Source organism: Podarcis pityusensis (genome assembly GCF_964106645.2).
Source record: "Podarcis pityusensis genome assembly, chromosome: 12".
NCBI lineage: Eukaryota > Metazoa > Chordata > Lepidosauria > Squamata > Lacertidae > Podarcis > Podarcis pityusensis.
This window is the reverse complement of record NC_138037.1, coordinates 23,794,809-23,811,354: the sequence shown is the minus strand read 5'-3', so window position 1 is coordinate 23,811,354 and position 16,546 is coordinate 23,794,809. Positions and strand designations below refer to the sequence as shown.

At 41.5% G+C, this 16,546-nt stretch overlaps 1 protein-coding gene and 1 long non-coding RNA gene across 3 annotated transcripts in view; both read left to right on the top strand.

Annotated features, from left to right (window-relative positions):
* Positions 1-16,546, top strand: part of MALRD1 (MAM and LDL receptor class A domain containing 1) — a 228,651-nt gene that overhangs the window by 194,119 nt on the left and 17,986 nt on the right. For both annotated transcript variants that reach the window (XM_080974345.1, XM_080974346.1), the window contains 2 exons: positions 15,521-15,603; positions 15,696-15,792. In XM_080974345.1, coding sequence (XP_080830471.1) covers positions 15,521-15,603; positions 15,696-15,792 — 180 coding nt within the window. The remainder of the gene's footprint in view (positions 1-15,520; positions 15,604-15,695; positions 15,793-16,546) is intronic.
* On the top strand, positions 9,281-11,220 carry LOC308459330. Its single transcript, XR_013978010.1, has 2 exons — positions 9,281-10,120; positions 10,934-11,220. It is a non-coding gene; the product is annotated as an uncharacterized lncRNA (long non-coding RNA).

Below are 16,546 nucleotides of genomic sequence, written 5' to 3'. Positions count from 1 at the left end.
TTCATTCATCATTCAAGAGAGGCAAGCGCACTCTCTACCTTATTAGATATTGTACATGACCAAATAGTGGAGATCTTGTGTGGTAAAGCAGACATTTAAAGTGTAGTTCCCTGTGTTGTTCCTCCACCCCATTTTTTAAAAGTCTAAAAAAGTCAAAAGAAATCTAATGAGACTTCAAATCTGAATGTAAGAATGGTGTAGAGGCAGAGGGAGGAGAAGCTGCTTAACCCTTTCCCCCATTGGTGATACCCATATTTAGGCATTCCGTAACATCATGAATCCATGGGCTATCTCTAACCCCTAGACATCAACAGTGTGCTAGCCACACACACCAGTAGAGTGTGTGATGAGCAGTAGAGGCCTTTATGTAAGTGCATTGGGCTCCATCCATGGGGACAGAAATCCTGATTGAAAGGAGTCATACATGCACACATATGTACTCATGTTCCCTCTCTTCAGGCTGACACCAATTACGCATTGACTGGGAAGGTACAGCTATCATGTGCATCAGCATCTATAGGTCAAGGCTAGCCTCTGCAATCTCAGTAGTCTTTCCACACATTTGTTATCCACTGAGTTTGCTTTGTTGGAATCCCTAAACTGGTTTTCTTCCAGAGGAGAAGCAGCTAGGAACATGGTTTTGAGTAGAAAAGTGGCCTGAGGACAAGAAGATAGGAATTTCCTCTGCTTATCATTCCTCCATTTAAATTTGCAGCTTCCTGGGGCTGGTTTTTTGGGTGTGGGTGGCTGGCAGGCTTGTGCATCGTTTGGCCCTTTATGCAAAAGACATCTTCCTATGCCCACTAGGCCATAGGACCAGTGTAAGAAATCCATTTGTGACATTGTTTCAGGAATCATGCAATCCAGAACCACTGGCATTTTGGCTTTAACATTAGTGGTTTGTGAACTGCGCACAACATAGTACAAATTCTTTATGTCTCACCAATGGTCATGGAATGTAAATAGCTGACATTGCAGCTTGCCTAAACGTAATCCATATTGTACTAACACGCACCACACAGTTAATGCTTTTAGAATGTATCTTCCATTTCTCTTCAGATTGTTCAGTTGGCAAGAAGGGAAAGTGGTTGTTTAAAAAACACCTCTCACTCGTCTAAGGTCTGTCTCTCACCCCCACCCCACCCCCACCCACAACAAACTACAGCCATAAGCTATTCATATAAAGGAAAGGCTAGAGTAAACTGCCCTATTCCATCTACGTTTACTTTGAGGGCTGCTGACTAGGAAATGTCACAAGAAAATACAATGTATGCTTAAGTTTTGTGTGTTTAGTTAAGCCATATTTTTAATAGCTGGGGAGCTGCTTGCTTCTGCCAAAAAAACCCACCTAAAAGTAAGCACATCTGCTCTAACTTTAAATGGGAGTGCAAGTTATGCTTTCCTGATCACAAGATATATGACATACCTGTGGTCTCCATGGATTAGTTCCTGGTTCCTAAGCACTTCAATTCCAGTGAAGTCACCGCCTACAATGCATTGTCTGGGCAAGCCAAGCTTTTGGCAGCCGACTCCTGAAAGAAGGCTGAAGCCCAAACCATAAGAGCCATGTCATCAAACAGTTCAACTTCCTTTTTGCTGTGTGGGTGACCAGAGAAACAGCAATGGGGCTTTTTTGATTGAAACCTCCTGGCTAGCAGCTTAGTTGCAGCAGGCGCATTAACAAAAAGGCACACTAGCAAATAGAAGCAGGAGCTGATGCAGTTTCACTGCTGAGCAAAAATAATTATGTTCAAAAGGGAAAGCCCTTTTTTGCAGTAGACCACACTGCTTGAAACATTTGCATCTTCCTCCTCCTCCGTGAGTGGTAGTTGTAAGAAGAGCCCTGCTGGATCATATACCAAAGGCATGTCCAGTATTCTGTTCTCGTAGTGGCCAACCAGGTGCCTAAGTCCACAAATGAGATATGAGCATGAGAGCACTCTCCCACTCATGATTCTTAGCAACAGGTGTTCAGAGCAGACTGTCTCTGATACTGGAGAGAGTTCCCAGCCAGCTAGGGATGAGGGAGAAATGTGGTGTTGTTTGTATTTAAACAAGAATCTACCTAATTGAGACTTCTCAAACTACCGTATTTTTCGCTCTATAAGACGCACCAGACCATAAGACGCACCTAGTTTTTGGAGGAGGAAAACAAGAAAAAAATATTCTGAATCTCAGAAGCCAGAACAACAAGAGGGATCGCTGCGCAGTGAAAGCAGCGATCCCTCTAGCTGTTCTGGCTTCTGGGATAGCTGCGCAGCCTGCATTCGCTCCATAGGACGCACACACATTTCCCCTTACTTTTTAGGAGGGAAAAAGTGAGTCTTATAGAGCAAAAAATACGGTAATATATGAACTAAGACACACTAATCCATTGAAATTTGCACTTCTCCAAATGTTGTGATGCAGTTCTGCAACCAAGCAATGTATCCAAAAATGCATGTATTAGTAGAAAGTTTGCATAAAAATGCACATCTTAGCAAGACTGGCACACCAAAATGCATTTTATTAGGGGATATTATGTGCCACAAAACCCCCTCTTACAGTTCCCATGGGCAGCGGTGGTTGTGGCATGGCCATGGCCAATGGCAGGGGATGAATCCTTTGCTGTTGCTAAGAATCATGAGTGGGAGAGTGCTCTCGTGCTCATATCTCATTTGTGGACTTAGGCACCTGGTTGGCCACTGCAAGATGGATGACATGTCTCCTACACCGACTATGTGGGGTTATGGAAAGCACACCAAATTCAAACGGGTCATTTTTAAATTTAAAAGGCCAAATCATGGGCAAGCTTAGGGGTGGGTCATTCCAGGTGGGCCTGAGTGAAACCTTGAACCCTGCCTGGCTTCAAACTGGTCTACCACTTGCCTTTTTAAACCAGCTGTACCAGAGAAATGCTTATTGGTTAAAACTGCACACACACACATGGAGAAAATTGCAGTAAAATGATGAAGAATTTTCATGAGGATTTTTTCATTTAAAAGATTCACAAATTGCTGCAGAAATTGCTGGAGAACTGAATTTAAGAGAAATGAGAAATTGGGGAGAACCAAAATTGCCAGGTTTATCCATCCCTACAGTTAACATAACTAATAGTGATTGAAGGATGCTTGCATTGTTCTTTGGTTTTTTCCCTGTATTACTTTTCCTAAATGGGATTTATCTGGCTGTTACTGATTGTAAACCCTTCTGAATGTATTTGGCAATATATTTGAAATGTGTTATTAGGCTTGCATACCTGAAGCTTCAAACCACTCACTCATTTTATGCCCAGAGGGAGCTATTGGAAAGCTCTGGACTTTAATCAGCAGAGCTCTCTCTGTTCTTTTGACTCAAAGTTCTCCTTTAAATGTAAAGCAGTACATGATGTAAAGAACCTGTGCTGCTTGTTGTATTAGCTCTAGGTAACAGAAATGAAGGAAAAACAAAACAATCTGGCCTGACTGCCAATTAGACCACTGTTCCTTTGGTTCTGTTGTCCTGGGCTAAATCTTTCCCATGTGGAAGTCCTGGCCACATGGGTAAAAGCTAAAGGACCCCTGGATGATTAAGTCTAGTCAAAGGTGACTATGGGGTGCGGCGCTCATCTCGCTTCAGGCTGAGGGAGCCAGCATTTGTCCACAGACAGCTTTCTGGGTCATGTGGCCAGTTTGACTAAACTGCTTCTGGCGCAATGGAACACCGTGACAGAAGCCGGAGCACATGGAAACACTGTTTACCTTCCCACCACAGCGGTACCTATTTATCTACTTGCACTGGCATGCTTTCGAACTGCTAGGTTGGCAGGAGCTGGAACAGAACAACAGGAGCTCACCCCGTTGTGCAGATTCGAACTGCCAGCCTTCTGATCAGCAAGCCCAAGAGGCTCAGTGGTTTAGACCACAGTGCCACCCATGTCCCATGTGGGCCACTTAACGCTATGCTAAACAAAGGAAATGTATCGCTCCCAAAAGAGTGCAAGTGGACACTCAAGACAAATGTAGAAAGGGGACTGAGGGGCTCCCTCATGATTCTTACAGAATTTTGAGGCCTGTTAAACCTGGCTTCTTGACAAAGGCAGGTGGTGCTTTAGACCAAAGGTGAGAGAAGTTCCATCTCTGATGTAAATGATCTAGGTAGTTGATGAGGAAATTTAGCTAACAACTGTTTCCACATCCATGGATATACACTTCCACCGTAAAAGACGTGGCCCATTCCATCCAGTTGGGTTATTGTTGTTGATGATGTTGTTTTTAAGGAATAAACTATGGACCAAACTACAGACCAAATGGCAAGGCCTTGTGGATCTAATTAGGTCTACACACCACAGGTTTCCCATTGCGAGAAGTGAGGTTACAGGGAACCAGACAGAGGGCCTTCTTGGTAGTGGCTCCCACCATGTGGAACACCCTTCCTTCAGGTGTGAAGGAAATAAGCAGCTATCCTATCTTTAAAAGACATCTGAAGGCAGGCCTGTTCAGGGAAATTTTTAATATTTAACACTGTACTGTTTTTAACACTTGATTGGGAGCCGCCCAGAGTGGCTGGGGAAACTCAGCCAGATGGGTGGGGTATAAATAAAATAAAATAATAATAATAATAATAATAATAATAATAATAATAATATTATAGATGATGCTTCCAGCATACCTTAACATTAGATTAAAACAAACATAAATCAGTTGTGCTTTTGCCTCTTTATTCACTTTGCTATGTAGAAATTGAAAAAAGCTGCAGTTTGTGCACATAAGGCAGGATGTAGAAGGAGCTCTACTTATTAAGAGTTCTCCATCTTGTTCAGGGGCTGAAGTATATCTTGTTTTATGAGATATTGGATTTCATTTTGTACAGTCGGGCAGTAAATTGTCTAAAGAGTAGTTACAAGTGATGAAAGCAAGGTGGATAGTTCGTTGGAAGAGTGATAATAATGTACTGTGTGTTGGGGGAATTAAATATAGCATTAGAATAAGGAAGCCTTATAACCCTCACCCTACTTGTTTATATTCTCATAGTACAGGGTTATATTATGATGGGTTCTCTGGGTACAGAATAGTAGCTACGCTTTATTCCCCCCCCCCCCACAAACTTCAAAACCCATTCAAACTATTTTTGCTATTTTGGCTTGAAAGATTCCATTATGGAAGAAATCCATATGTCAAGAACAGTGATCTTCAGCAAGCCAAGAGATGGGATCTATCTGAAAGCCCAACCAGCAACATAGAACCCATATTCAGAATCTCATACATAAGGGGATGTAGCCCAGCAATAAACTGATGGAAACTGTCCTTCCAACAGAACAAAATGGTGGTGGTAGCAACACTTCTGTGTCCCAACCAACCCATTGAAGATCACTGGCCTAGAAGTGTCAAGGGCACAAAATTTGTTTCAAGTAGAGAGAACACAGCAAACCATTTTTATGGAAGGTATATTGTCAAAGTAGGAAGAGCCTCATTTAAAGGGCTATGGATGAAGCTGTAAAACAGAAACTTTATTTACCATAAAGATGTAATAGCTCTGGCAATTAAAGAACCATTTCAAATCCTTGGTATACCTGAAACTCTTGCTTTTAATGACTGACATCTCCATTCTTCTATACTTTGAAAGAAAAAGAAAACCAGATGCTAGGCAAAGCCTGCTTAAATACATGAGAAGCTCAAGTGGTCATTTGTGATAGGAATATTTCTAAAGCTGTCAAGGAAATAGGTGGTTTAAGAACTGTTTGCAAAACCAGCTTCATTGATTCCTCAAAGATGGCATACTATTGTTACTTGCAGAGTTCAAGGTAATATCCAGCCAAAAGCTTTCCTATACCACTTTAATGATAAGGGCTTACCGCAAAGAATCCTGGGAATTGTAATTTGCTAAAGGTTCTGGGAACGGATAGGCGACCCTTAACAAATTGCAGTTCCGAGTATTTGTTTAGAGGAGCTATGACTGTTAAAATTGTGTAGGTGTGGTTTAAATGTGTGATGTGGGTGTGAAGCAAGTTTTTTTTGGTTCAGCCCTAATTTCAGCTTCATTGAAGTCCAGGTTGCTATGAAGGTTTGACAAGAAGTAGAGTGAGTTTCCCTTATTCTAGTCAAATGTTTAAAGAGAGCAGTTCAAACATTGTATAAATAATCCTTTATTTAATATTCAGACCAATTTTTCATGTAGAAAGGGGGGGGGGGAGATCAGTTCAAACATCATGTATAGATATCTAGTAATTTCATATTCAGGCCAGAATAAACTGATTTATTTCAGGTATTTGAAACACACTCTCTGTCTCTCTCTCTATATATATATCACAGCTTACTGTTCTTTCTGTAATTGCACTTTCATCTGCCTTACGTAATATCAGGTGAGCAAAATAATGACTCCCTACCCCCAACATGGATATTTCTTACCCATCCTAGATTGAAAAATGCAGAAATAGAAGCATTCTCTTCCCCCACCACCCAGCTACAATTAGATTTGCAGTCTGCATACTCACTCAAAAGAGGTGAAATGTGTTAATTCTACTGGATGTGGTATACATGTAATATACATATGCAGCACAGCAACATTGCCCTCTTCTGCTTGAAACTGGACCTGCTCCACTGGCTTTCATCATTTCCCTTCCTGTTGATGCCCAGCGACTCAAATGTTGTTGGCCTTGGCCTTAAACAGTTTCAGCTTATACCCCCAACTTTGTTTTCCCCTTTGTAAGACTTGGTTGGTGTGAGTTATGATAGATATGAGTGTTCTAAACACCAGTTTATAAAAACAAACAGATCTTTAAATAATTATACTTCCACACAAAAGTGGCCATAACAAATAGCCAACAGCTGACAATATATTTGTCCTGGTAGGACTTGGCTGAAGCCTCTCTTTTTTCCTAATCCTCTTTGCTTCTCATTGTAGAGTTTTACTCCACCACGGCTGCTCTGGTATTTACAGAATGTTGTGATTTCTTAGGTCAAAAGCTGGAGTATTTGTATCTCTAGTCAGCTTATCACTCAAAGAAGTGCAAATCCAATCATGTAACACAATTCAACACTAGGTGGTTGGGGGCACTTGCATGCATGGGGTTATGTTGCATATAATTTATTTTAGTGGTGGTGCATTTGGTTTGGAGTGCTTCGAAACGCAAGCTCATCGGTTCCAGTGCTTATTAACAGAATTGAGACAAAGTTAGCAGGGCCTTCCTTACTCCAGTCCTGCAGTTTCCCCACCTAAAGGGACAAGTAACTCATCTTGAGGAAAGAGGAGGCAGAGGCGGTCAGCAGTTCAGAGGCTCTGGCCAATTGTCTTTCCTCACCAGGCTTTATGTATGTAGGTTCAACCCATTTTACTGCTTTCCTGCTACCCAAGGGAAAGGGGACGTTAAATTGCTGGTTTCCTTTCATTATAGTGAAACAGCACTGTTTTCCTATAATAGAAAGAAGTAAGGAAAAGGTTTGGAAAGAAACCCAATTATTTATCATAATGCTACACAATACACACTTGGTTGATTGGGGAGTAAACCCCATTGGATTAAGTAGGATTTGCAAGTAAACATGGATGGGATTATGCTGCACAGGATTTGTTTTTATGTAGAGGAGGAAACCAGAAAAGGTGTCTTTCCTTCCTTTGCATCATTTTGTAAAATGTGATTTCTAAAAGAAGCAGCCTCTCATGAGGGGAACATACAGCGTTCCCCCTTTATCTATTTGGTCCAATGTAAAAAAATAAAACAAATCAGCCTCAGACATTATTGTTTGATGTTGTCTTCTGTGGGAGTAGATGAATTTACGTTTGCTTGGGAATGACAAAATGATTTATTCTCTCCAATATGTACTGCAATCCACCTGGCAGAAGTAATGTCCTATTCTGGCAGGCTCCAATTGAAACAGGCCATTTCAGCTGATAAGAATACCACACTGAGATTTGGAGGGTGGGGGCGGATAAGAGAAGGAAGTGCAGAATTATATCACAGAATTGTTTTTAGGACACGTGTGACATAATGCATACAATGAAATACCATCATTGTTTGAACCTATAAAATAACAGACTGATTAATGTTATCGGGGCCTTGCAGATTCATTCATGGGGAAGATATCCAGAAGGTAAACAACAGTGGGAAGCTGATACTTAGCATCCTTTGACTGGGATGAATGGTCATGTTCTGCTTTCTAGCACACTATAGTGCAGATGTGACAAAAGTCTCTGAATATTGCAATATCCTATCTGCTGTATGATTATTTAGCAGGTAATAGAGCTATGACTGTTCAGAAGGCAACTTTATTAGGGCAACTCCTGCTTATAGCTCAACTGATTTCAATTAATTTGAACATTGGGGGTGCAGGGGTGGGGGAGAGAAGCAGATTACATAAAAATAAACAATGGTTTCCAGAGTGGTAACTGTGTTGGTCTCTTGTAGCAAAAACGGTAGCCTGTCTTGTGGCACCTTTAACTAACACCTTTATTATGACAAAAACTTCCATTGATTAGAATTCACTTCATCAGATGCATGAAGTATTATCCTGCATTACAGACATATATTCAGAGAGGCTTTTGCAGAGCACTGGGCTTTGAGGGGCAGGGAGAGAACTGTAAACAGCGTAAATAACTGCGACATCTTATAACTGAAATCACTAATGAGAACTGGGGTTTAGGAACAGGATCAGCTGAAGGAAAAAAACCTGTGTTATTATATTATGCAGGTAAAATCAGTGAACTCAGGCTCTGCTGATCAGGGTCTAGTAGGCAGATGGGTGGCTAAGTTTGTTTTTATTTTTCCCAAATGAACTCAAAAGCCACCTTCCATTTGCTTATTAACTTAATGTTTTCAGATATACATAACATGAATTTGTGTGTGCTATTGATATTAATTTTTGTATCTTTATTTTAGATGTTATGATTTATGTGGAAATTGTTTCAATTTGGTTCAATTTTTTTGATGTTTTACTGTTCATGGGTACTTTTTTGTGTTTGTAATTATGTAGATTTTTTCATGTTGTGTGTTGCCTTGAGCAGGGTTTTAATGGTGCAAAGACTGCATACAAGTAAAATGATGTATGTATAGTAGTCTGTTAAAAATATATATACTGTTTTTGGAATAGTTAAAGCATGTATACAAAAACATACCCTCCAACATTTCTCCAATGAAAATAGGGACATCCCATTCCATAATGATAATTTTACTATTTATACCCCACACATCTTACTGGGTTGCCCCAGCCACTCTGGGCAGCTTCCAACATATATAATACATTAAACTTTTTTTAAAAAAAACTTCCCTATACAGGATTGCCTTCAGACAGCTCAGGGGTTGGATAACTCCATACCTGCTAACATTTCTCCAGTGAAAATAGGGACATCCTAAGGAAAAGTGGGACATTCTTGGATCAAATCAGAAACCGGGACGGCTTCTCTAAATCAGGGATGTCCCTGGAAATTAAGCAGACATTATATAAGATAGCAACCTAAGTGCATCTAGAAAGTTCCTGACTATGATGATAACAAGCTAGACTGAGGCAATTATAGATTTCTAATACAGATTCAGAGGTTCATGCTTATTCTTCAAACTAAGCAGTCCCTCTAGACTTTTAAGAAGCAGTCTTGAACAGTCAAATGATTGTTTGAAAGCCCTTCCAGTGTTAATTAAAGGACTTGCTTGATTTAAATGTAATCACTGGTGTTAATTTTTAAAGTTCTTTCAAAAAGGCATTACCTTTAAAGGGGTGCTTTATTAACCCTGGTTATTGCAGACGTGTGCACATCTTTATTCCATTTGTGTTTCTGCCTCTTAAACAAAAGCTGCAATTTTAAATAACTTACTCAAACTTTAGGAACCTAAGAATACATGACACTTTGAGGGGGGATCAGGAGTTTGCCAACTTACGTGGTCAAGAAAATAATTCATGGAAACCATCCTATGGCCAAGATTGAAATGAACACCCAAAATCCAGTAAAGGGTCAAGGTAGTGAAGGCAACAGTAGCTTTTACAGTCCTTTTTCTTCTTCTCTTTGTTGAAGGGAGGGTGTTGAGCTGAAAATAATCCAATGGGATCTTTTCTTCTCCTTCCCCCTTCCCTCCCCCCACGGTAGCTTCTTGAGAAGTAACAGGAATTATTTTTCTCATCATGCTAGTCACCAACACTCAGCCAGCCTACATTACATACCTGTTGTGAAAGTATAAGTAAAGGTAAAGGGACCCCTGACCATTAGGTCCAGTCGTGGCCGACTCTGGGGTTGCGGCGCTCATCTCGCTTTATTGGCCGAGGGAGCCAGCGTACAGCTTCCGGGTCATGTGGCCAGCAGGACTAAGCCGCTTCTGGCGAACCAGAGCAGTGCACGGAAACGCCGTTTACCTTCCCACCAGAGCGGTACCTATTTTGTTGGGATTTCAGTTCCCACAAGCTGCCAGGAAGCAGCAAGGGTAACAAGGTTATTTACATCAGGTGATGTAGCTGCCCATGAGAAAGGAAGTCTGAGCCAGTTCTCAGACAGTCCTGTGTGTAACCGGGGTGGAGCTACAGTTCCTTCTTCCGCTTCTGGACTGAAGCAGTGTTGAGTCGAAGACTCCGAAGCTGGGCTGCTCAAGAGGTGCAGTCATGTGTGTGTTTTTGTATGCAGTTTTAATAAAGTAGCTTGAAGTCTACGAACTGCTCTCTTTCTTCTGATGCATTGCCAGGAGGAAGTTGGTGTGCTTCTCTCAGAAGGAAGAAGTCACTTATTCATCAGTCTCTCTGGACTGAGGAGAAAATCCTGGGTTCCAGCCAGGGAGTGACCACTGGATTAATCGCCCCGGAGTGTCTGGGAGGCTGGCAAAGCTCCCGGGCGGGCGTTATTCCAACATATTTATCTACTTGCACTTTGACGTGCTGTCGAACTGCTAGGTTGGCAGAAGCAGGGACCGGGCAACAGGAGCTCACCCCGTCACGGGAATTTGAACCGCTGACCTTCTGATCGGCAAGTCCTAGGCTCTGTGGTTTAACCCACAGCGCCATAGGAGACACAAAATGGCTGCAAAAGGAAATTTACTGCTTGTATCCTAGGCATAAAATTTTGGTTCTGTTAACCAGAGTGGTATTTCTTGATACTATAAATAGCCATATTTTTCTCCCCTCACCCCTCAGATGAGAGCAGATCCAAGGTTTCAACCAATCTTAATCTGGCCTGATTATTGTGTGTTTTAGATACACTAATCCCCCTTGTGTTCAACTGAGCTTACTCCCTTGGCCTGTAGCCACTGGGGGTGGGTCATTGTGGACTGCTTTCATTTTTAAATGATTTTTTTTTAAAAAATCATGTTTTTACTATTTTACCTTTTCAAGTAAAATGGTATTGAAAAACATACAGTCAGAAAAGTGCATGGAGTGGGTCCATAACTCTTTAGGACCCCAGGGATTACTGATTGCTTGGTGAAGAAGAAAAAATGAAGCCTGCTCCCACTTTCCAACATTCTGCCAAATTGCACCATTATAAATCCAGCCCTGTGGGTAGAGTCCAAACAGGATGAGTCAACCATTCTTCCTACAGTGTGACTGTGCCTCCCAAGCAGATTGGAGAAAACGTTTTGGCAGTTGGATATAAGGATACGTACGATAATGGAGGAACCCTGTTGGCTAGCTTATCTCTCATCTGCCATATGTTGTCAGAAAAAGGATGTTCCTTGTCGGGATATTGAAATATTTTGTGTATAGAATGTATGGATGGCATTTTTATGATAAAGCACAGTTACAAAAATGTGCTGCCGCTAGTTAGTCATGAAGCAATTAGTCCAGGCAAATTAATTGCTTGTATTTAATGTGGAAATTTTAGAGCTTTGTGGCCTAGGGGATTTCCTTGGTAACTTCTGACAATTGCCTGTCTTCAAAATAAATTGGACTCTGGCAAGGAGGCTTATTAAGGAACCTTTCCTTTCCTTGCTAGTGTAGAATGAACAAATTCCACAGAGGGTACATATTTGATCACTTCCCTGGAAGGTCTTTATTCCACAATATTATTTGTGTACCATCAGGCTGCTACTCAAGACACTGAGCCCAATAGCAGTAACTTGGGTGAAAGAAAACAACTCATTTAACTTCCTGATTTTAAAGAGTTGTTCAATGCAGCCCAAGTGTGGCAAGAGAAGAGCAGTAGTTGTTGTTGTTGACCAAACTGCTGAGGGCTGCATGTACCATCCATTGCTTGAGTACTGTTTCTGCATACAAATGCTCCCAAGGAGAGTAGCTGTCTTAGTCTGTGGCATCAAAAAGATAAAAAGCACTGTGATAAGAGAGGCTAACCTTGTAAGATAGGTCATCGTTGTTATCCCCAAATTGCAGGTGTGCAAATGAGGCTTAGAGAGAGTGACTTGCATTATGCTAACTTAGTGAGTTCATGGCAAGTGTAGGTTTCAAACCGGGGCCCGTTGTATTAAGGCGTAAGAATTCATAGGTAAAATCTTGTGTTGCAAGCTTGGAATTGATCTGGATCACCTTCAGGATGTTTTCCAAATAATGTGCTTCTATGATTGTAAGAGTGGGAACTTTGGACAAGAGGTAGACTGCTGAAGTGGTCACATTGGTTGGACAAGTGTGGCCAGACACTATTTGTTGGGGAATTATTTGTTGTCATGGGAACTATTTGTTATATCTTCCTGAATTACTAGGAAGTAGACAGAGATTGCTTTGGAAGAGACATGCCTTTCCTCCTTATCCCACCCCCACCCAAGGACCTGCAGGAAGGGGCAAGCTAGGTCTGAATGTTAGAAGAACCAAATGGAGAATATGGCATTTTTGAGGCAGACTGAGAACAAAGCTGGGTTTCTTGGGGATCTGTAATCTCCTTGCAACTGACTTGTCACCCTAGAGTTTTGATGTGGGAGTGGTGGATTTGGCAATCTGTTGGAGCCTTCAAGATTCACCTCCACCTATGCTCAACCTATTTATTTGTTGTAAAGAAACCAAAAATCTCCAGTTACCTCCTTCCAAAGAAAATCAAACCTGAGAAAGTACCCCTGGAACTTCTCACAGCTCAAAAGAATTCAGGTGAGCAAAGAGAGGGGGGAGAAATATTATTCTGTTCACATTTAAAAGTGAACTTACTTAATTCACCCTTCCCAAAACAAGAGGTGGACCGAAACACAGCCATTCTTTCAAATTCACGCCTCTCTGAATTTTGCAGTGCATTTTTTTTTGCAGCCACTCATGGGTATATTAGAAGAAATTGACACTAAAATGCTGACAAATTTTTGTGAAGACTGTCAGGACTTGGAAGATGATGAGAGGCTGGTGTGTGTGTGTGTGTGTGTGTGTGAAGGATCAAATGCAGCATTTTGGAACAAAGAGGGATGGAGAGAGAGCTGAGAATTAGCTGGTGGCTGAGTGCCTCTTAGGGGTGCAAGGTGCCTTTCTATGGAGGTCTGCTGAGAACCTGTATATTTACTGCTTGCTTCCACTGATGCACTACCTGTAAATAGGCCAAATACAGCAATGGAGACCTAAGTCTCCAGTGAGCTCTCCTCCAAGTGCAGTGGAACATGTGTAGTGCTGCCTCTGAAATTTTTCACCGCTTGAAAAGTATGGAGTGTATAACAATATTATTTGTATTTGGCTTAACTGGGCCCTCATGCCTATCATCTAAAAGCACAGACAGTGGTGTCATGCAGCCCCGAATATTGTGCAACAGCTCATATATCAAGTTGCTGCTTTGTTATTTTGCAAATCCAAGGCTGACAATTGCAGGTTTGCTGCCTATTTGAAATGGTTATCTAGAAGAGTAATCATATGGCAAAAATAAAAATAAAAAAATCACAGATCTGTATTTTCTCATTTTTTCATTGTTGTTTTCCCCTCTACATCTTTCCTCTCTCTCTCTTTTGCCTCTCTCGCTCTGATTCTTTCCCTGATTTCATCACTGTTCCACCCAATCTCCTGAGATCTAATTTCATTGCTTCCCTTGCCAGTTTCCATCTTTCCAGAACTGCAGCTTTTTGTCTTTTGCTTGCTTCATCTTTAATCTGTGCATCGACGTTTTTTCCACATTCAAAGAAACTCGTTCTTTCCTTTAAGACTAGATACATAATAGTGGGATTGTCTTCCATTTATTTATTTATTTTTAAAGATCTGTTGCCCACTTGGTCATCATGAACCTTATTTCTGAAGACCTTAATACCCAGGTAACATCATTTGGCAGTTTTTCTGATACGCAAACCCCAGGCTACTGTACGAAAGGCTATGAGGTTGGTATCAGTGCTTTGAATTATGCCTGGAAACAAATAGGAAGCCCATGAAATTCTTTCAATATTGGAAAGATATATTCCCTGATGCTAGTACCAGACAGGAAAGCTTGCTCCACTAACCAAAGTTTCAAAGGCAGCTCCACATGCAAAATATTGCAGTAGTCTGAACTGGATGTTAGTAGGGCATGGACTACCGTGACCAGGCTGTTTCTGTCCAAAGGGGGCCATAATTGAAGCACCAGTTTCAGTTAGTAAAAGGCTTTCTTGTGTCACATGCATACTCCTTAAACATCCAAGATAAGGGCCAGGTCTAAAAGCACCCTCGAGCTAAGTACTTTGGGGCATGCAACCCCATCCAAAACGAGCAGAGTACCATATCTTTGGTCAAAGGAGTAAACAGTTAAGAGCATCTTCATCTTACCTAGCTTTAAAAAGGCAGTGGAATTAGAGAAAAGTGAGCATTACAACCAGAAATAAGAGACTTTGGGGCTTGCAATATGGTGGTTGGTTACTTTTCAGTCAAGACTGAAAAGCATCTGTAGGAATAGAGCCTCTTTACTAATACTGTGGTACCTTGAGTTACAAACACCTCAGGTTACAAACGCTTCAGGTTACAAACTCTGCTAACCTGGAATAGTTACCTCGAGTTGAGAACTTTGCCCCAGGATGAGAATGGAAATCGTGTGCTGGCGGCGCAGCAGCAGCAAGAGGCCCCATTAGCTAAAGTGGTACCTCAGGTTAAGAACAGTTTCAGGTTAAGAACGGACCTCCAGAACGAATTAAGTTCATAAGTAGAGGTGCCACTGTAGTGTGAAATCACAACACAGGGTGTTTGTATTAGCACAGGTTGCCAGGGCATTGTCAGCACAGCAGTAAGGGAAGATGCAAATACTTAGGTATAAACTGTGGGGTGTTTAAATTGGTATAATTTGCTGCCTAATTTTGGAGTGGCAATTTGGCAAAAAAAATTAAAACCCTAATGTTTCCTGGAAGGGGAAATAAAACAAAAAGAGAAACAAGATTTGTTCTTTTAATTAGTAAACAAAATATTTTCTCCATTAGCTCCCAAATAGGTCCATGGAACTGGCTATGGTGATGAATGCTATCGTGTTCTGCTTTCCTGCCCTTCCAGTTTGTTCTGGACATTTAAGATGTACATGTTAATTCTGAGCTAGGTTCCAAGCAAATCTTATCCACACATTTACATGGACATTGACAGATTATGTATTGCTCATTTCAGTTGCATTATTGAACTTATTTCTCATGTTTTTAAGTACTAGGCTCTGTTTGTTCCACATTATATGTTATGGTGCAGATTTAATATTTATTTTCTCATGTCTGACAACAATCCTCCCCACCTGCCATCACCAGATGTGGAAAGGAGTGGAAGGGAAACCGTTGCCACATGAAGGCTAAGTCTCCTCCGATGCCATCTTCTGGTTCCCTGAAAAATGGTGAGTCCAGTCAAATCAATAAAATATCTTCAGGCAATTTTGTGGATACGTTTCTTTGCTTATTTATCTCATTCCCTTGCTTGTCTCTGCAGATACTTGGACTGGACTGGGGATTGGATTAGCTTTCCTGTTGATTGAAATTGCAGTCGCTGTTTCATGCATCCTTTCAAAGAGGAAATTGCCAAGAACGTAAGTGAAGTCTTTCATTGTGTACAAAGAAAATCAGGCCCCGGTGTGGAACAAAGCAGAGGGAATAGCAGCCCATTTTCTTAGTTCAGCTTTTTAATCTTGCCTCAGGGCTGTGCACCAACAAGAATACTACAAAAGTTTTTCAACCCTAGACAACTTCAAGTGGATAGAAGGGTCAAAGGGGAATAAGTTGAAACTTGATTGCTTGAGCACGAGTGGTTTTAAAGACACATTAAAGCCCCATGCTCGTAGAAATTCAGCAACATTGATTTTAGGGGCAGTTTCAAGGGATAGTTGTGGCATTTTGCGAAACCTTTCCAAAGGCAAATCAAGCAGCAAACGAACACTAGCTTCTACAGTGTCAGGGACCAGGGACCATCATGGGGTGATGGAGGCGAGGACTCCGAAACTGAAACAGAAGGGCACGCAGGGCCAGCCCCAGAACCACTGTTACCAGATGAAACTGCATGGCTGTACCCACCCCCCAAGGTTATGGCACTGCCTTCCTCTAACTCAAGAGGACTCCACTGCAGAAGGTTCAGGAAGACCTGAGGCTCCTCTACAGGAGTAGGAGATAACTGGAGAAGGGCTGGCCCCTTTCAGTAAAGCAGCATCTTGCAGCACAGATGCTGCTAGCAATTGGACTGCTAGCTATTAGTCCTACTGCTGCAGAAGGACTCAGTTTCAGCTTGTTCCTTGCTGAAGCAACTTCGGACTTCTATATATTCCCAGAGCACTGCCTGAAATTTGCTCT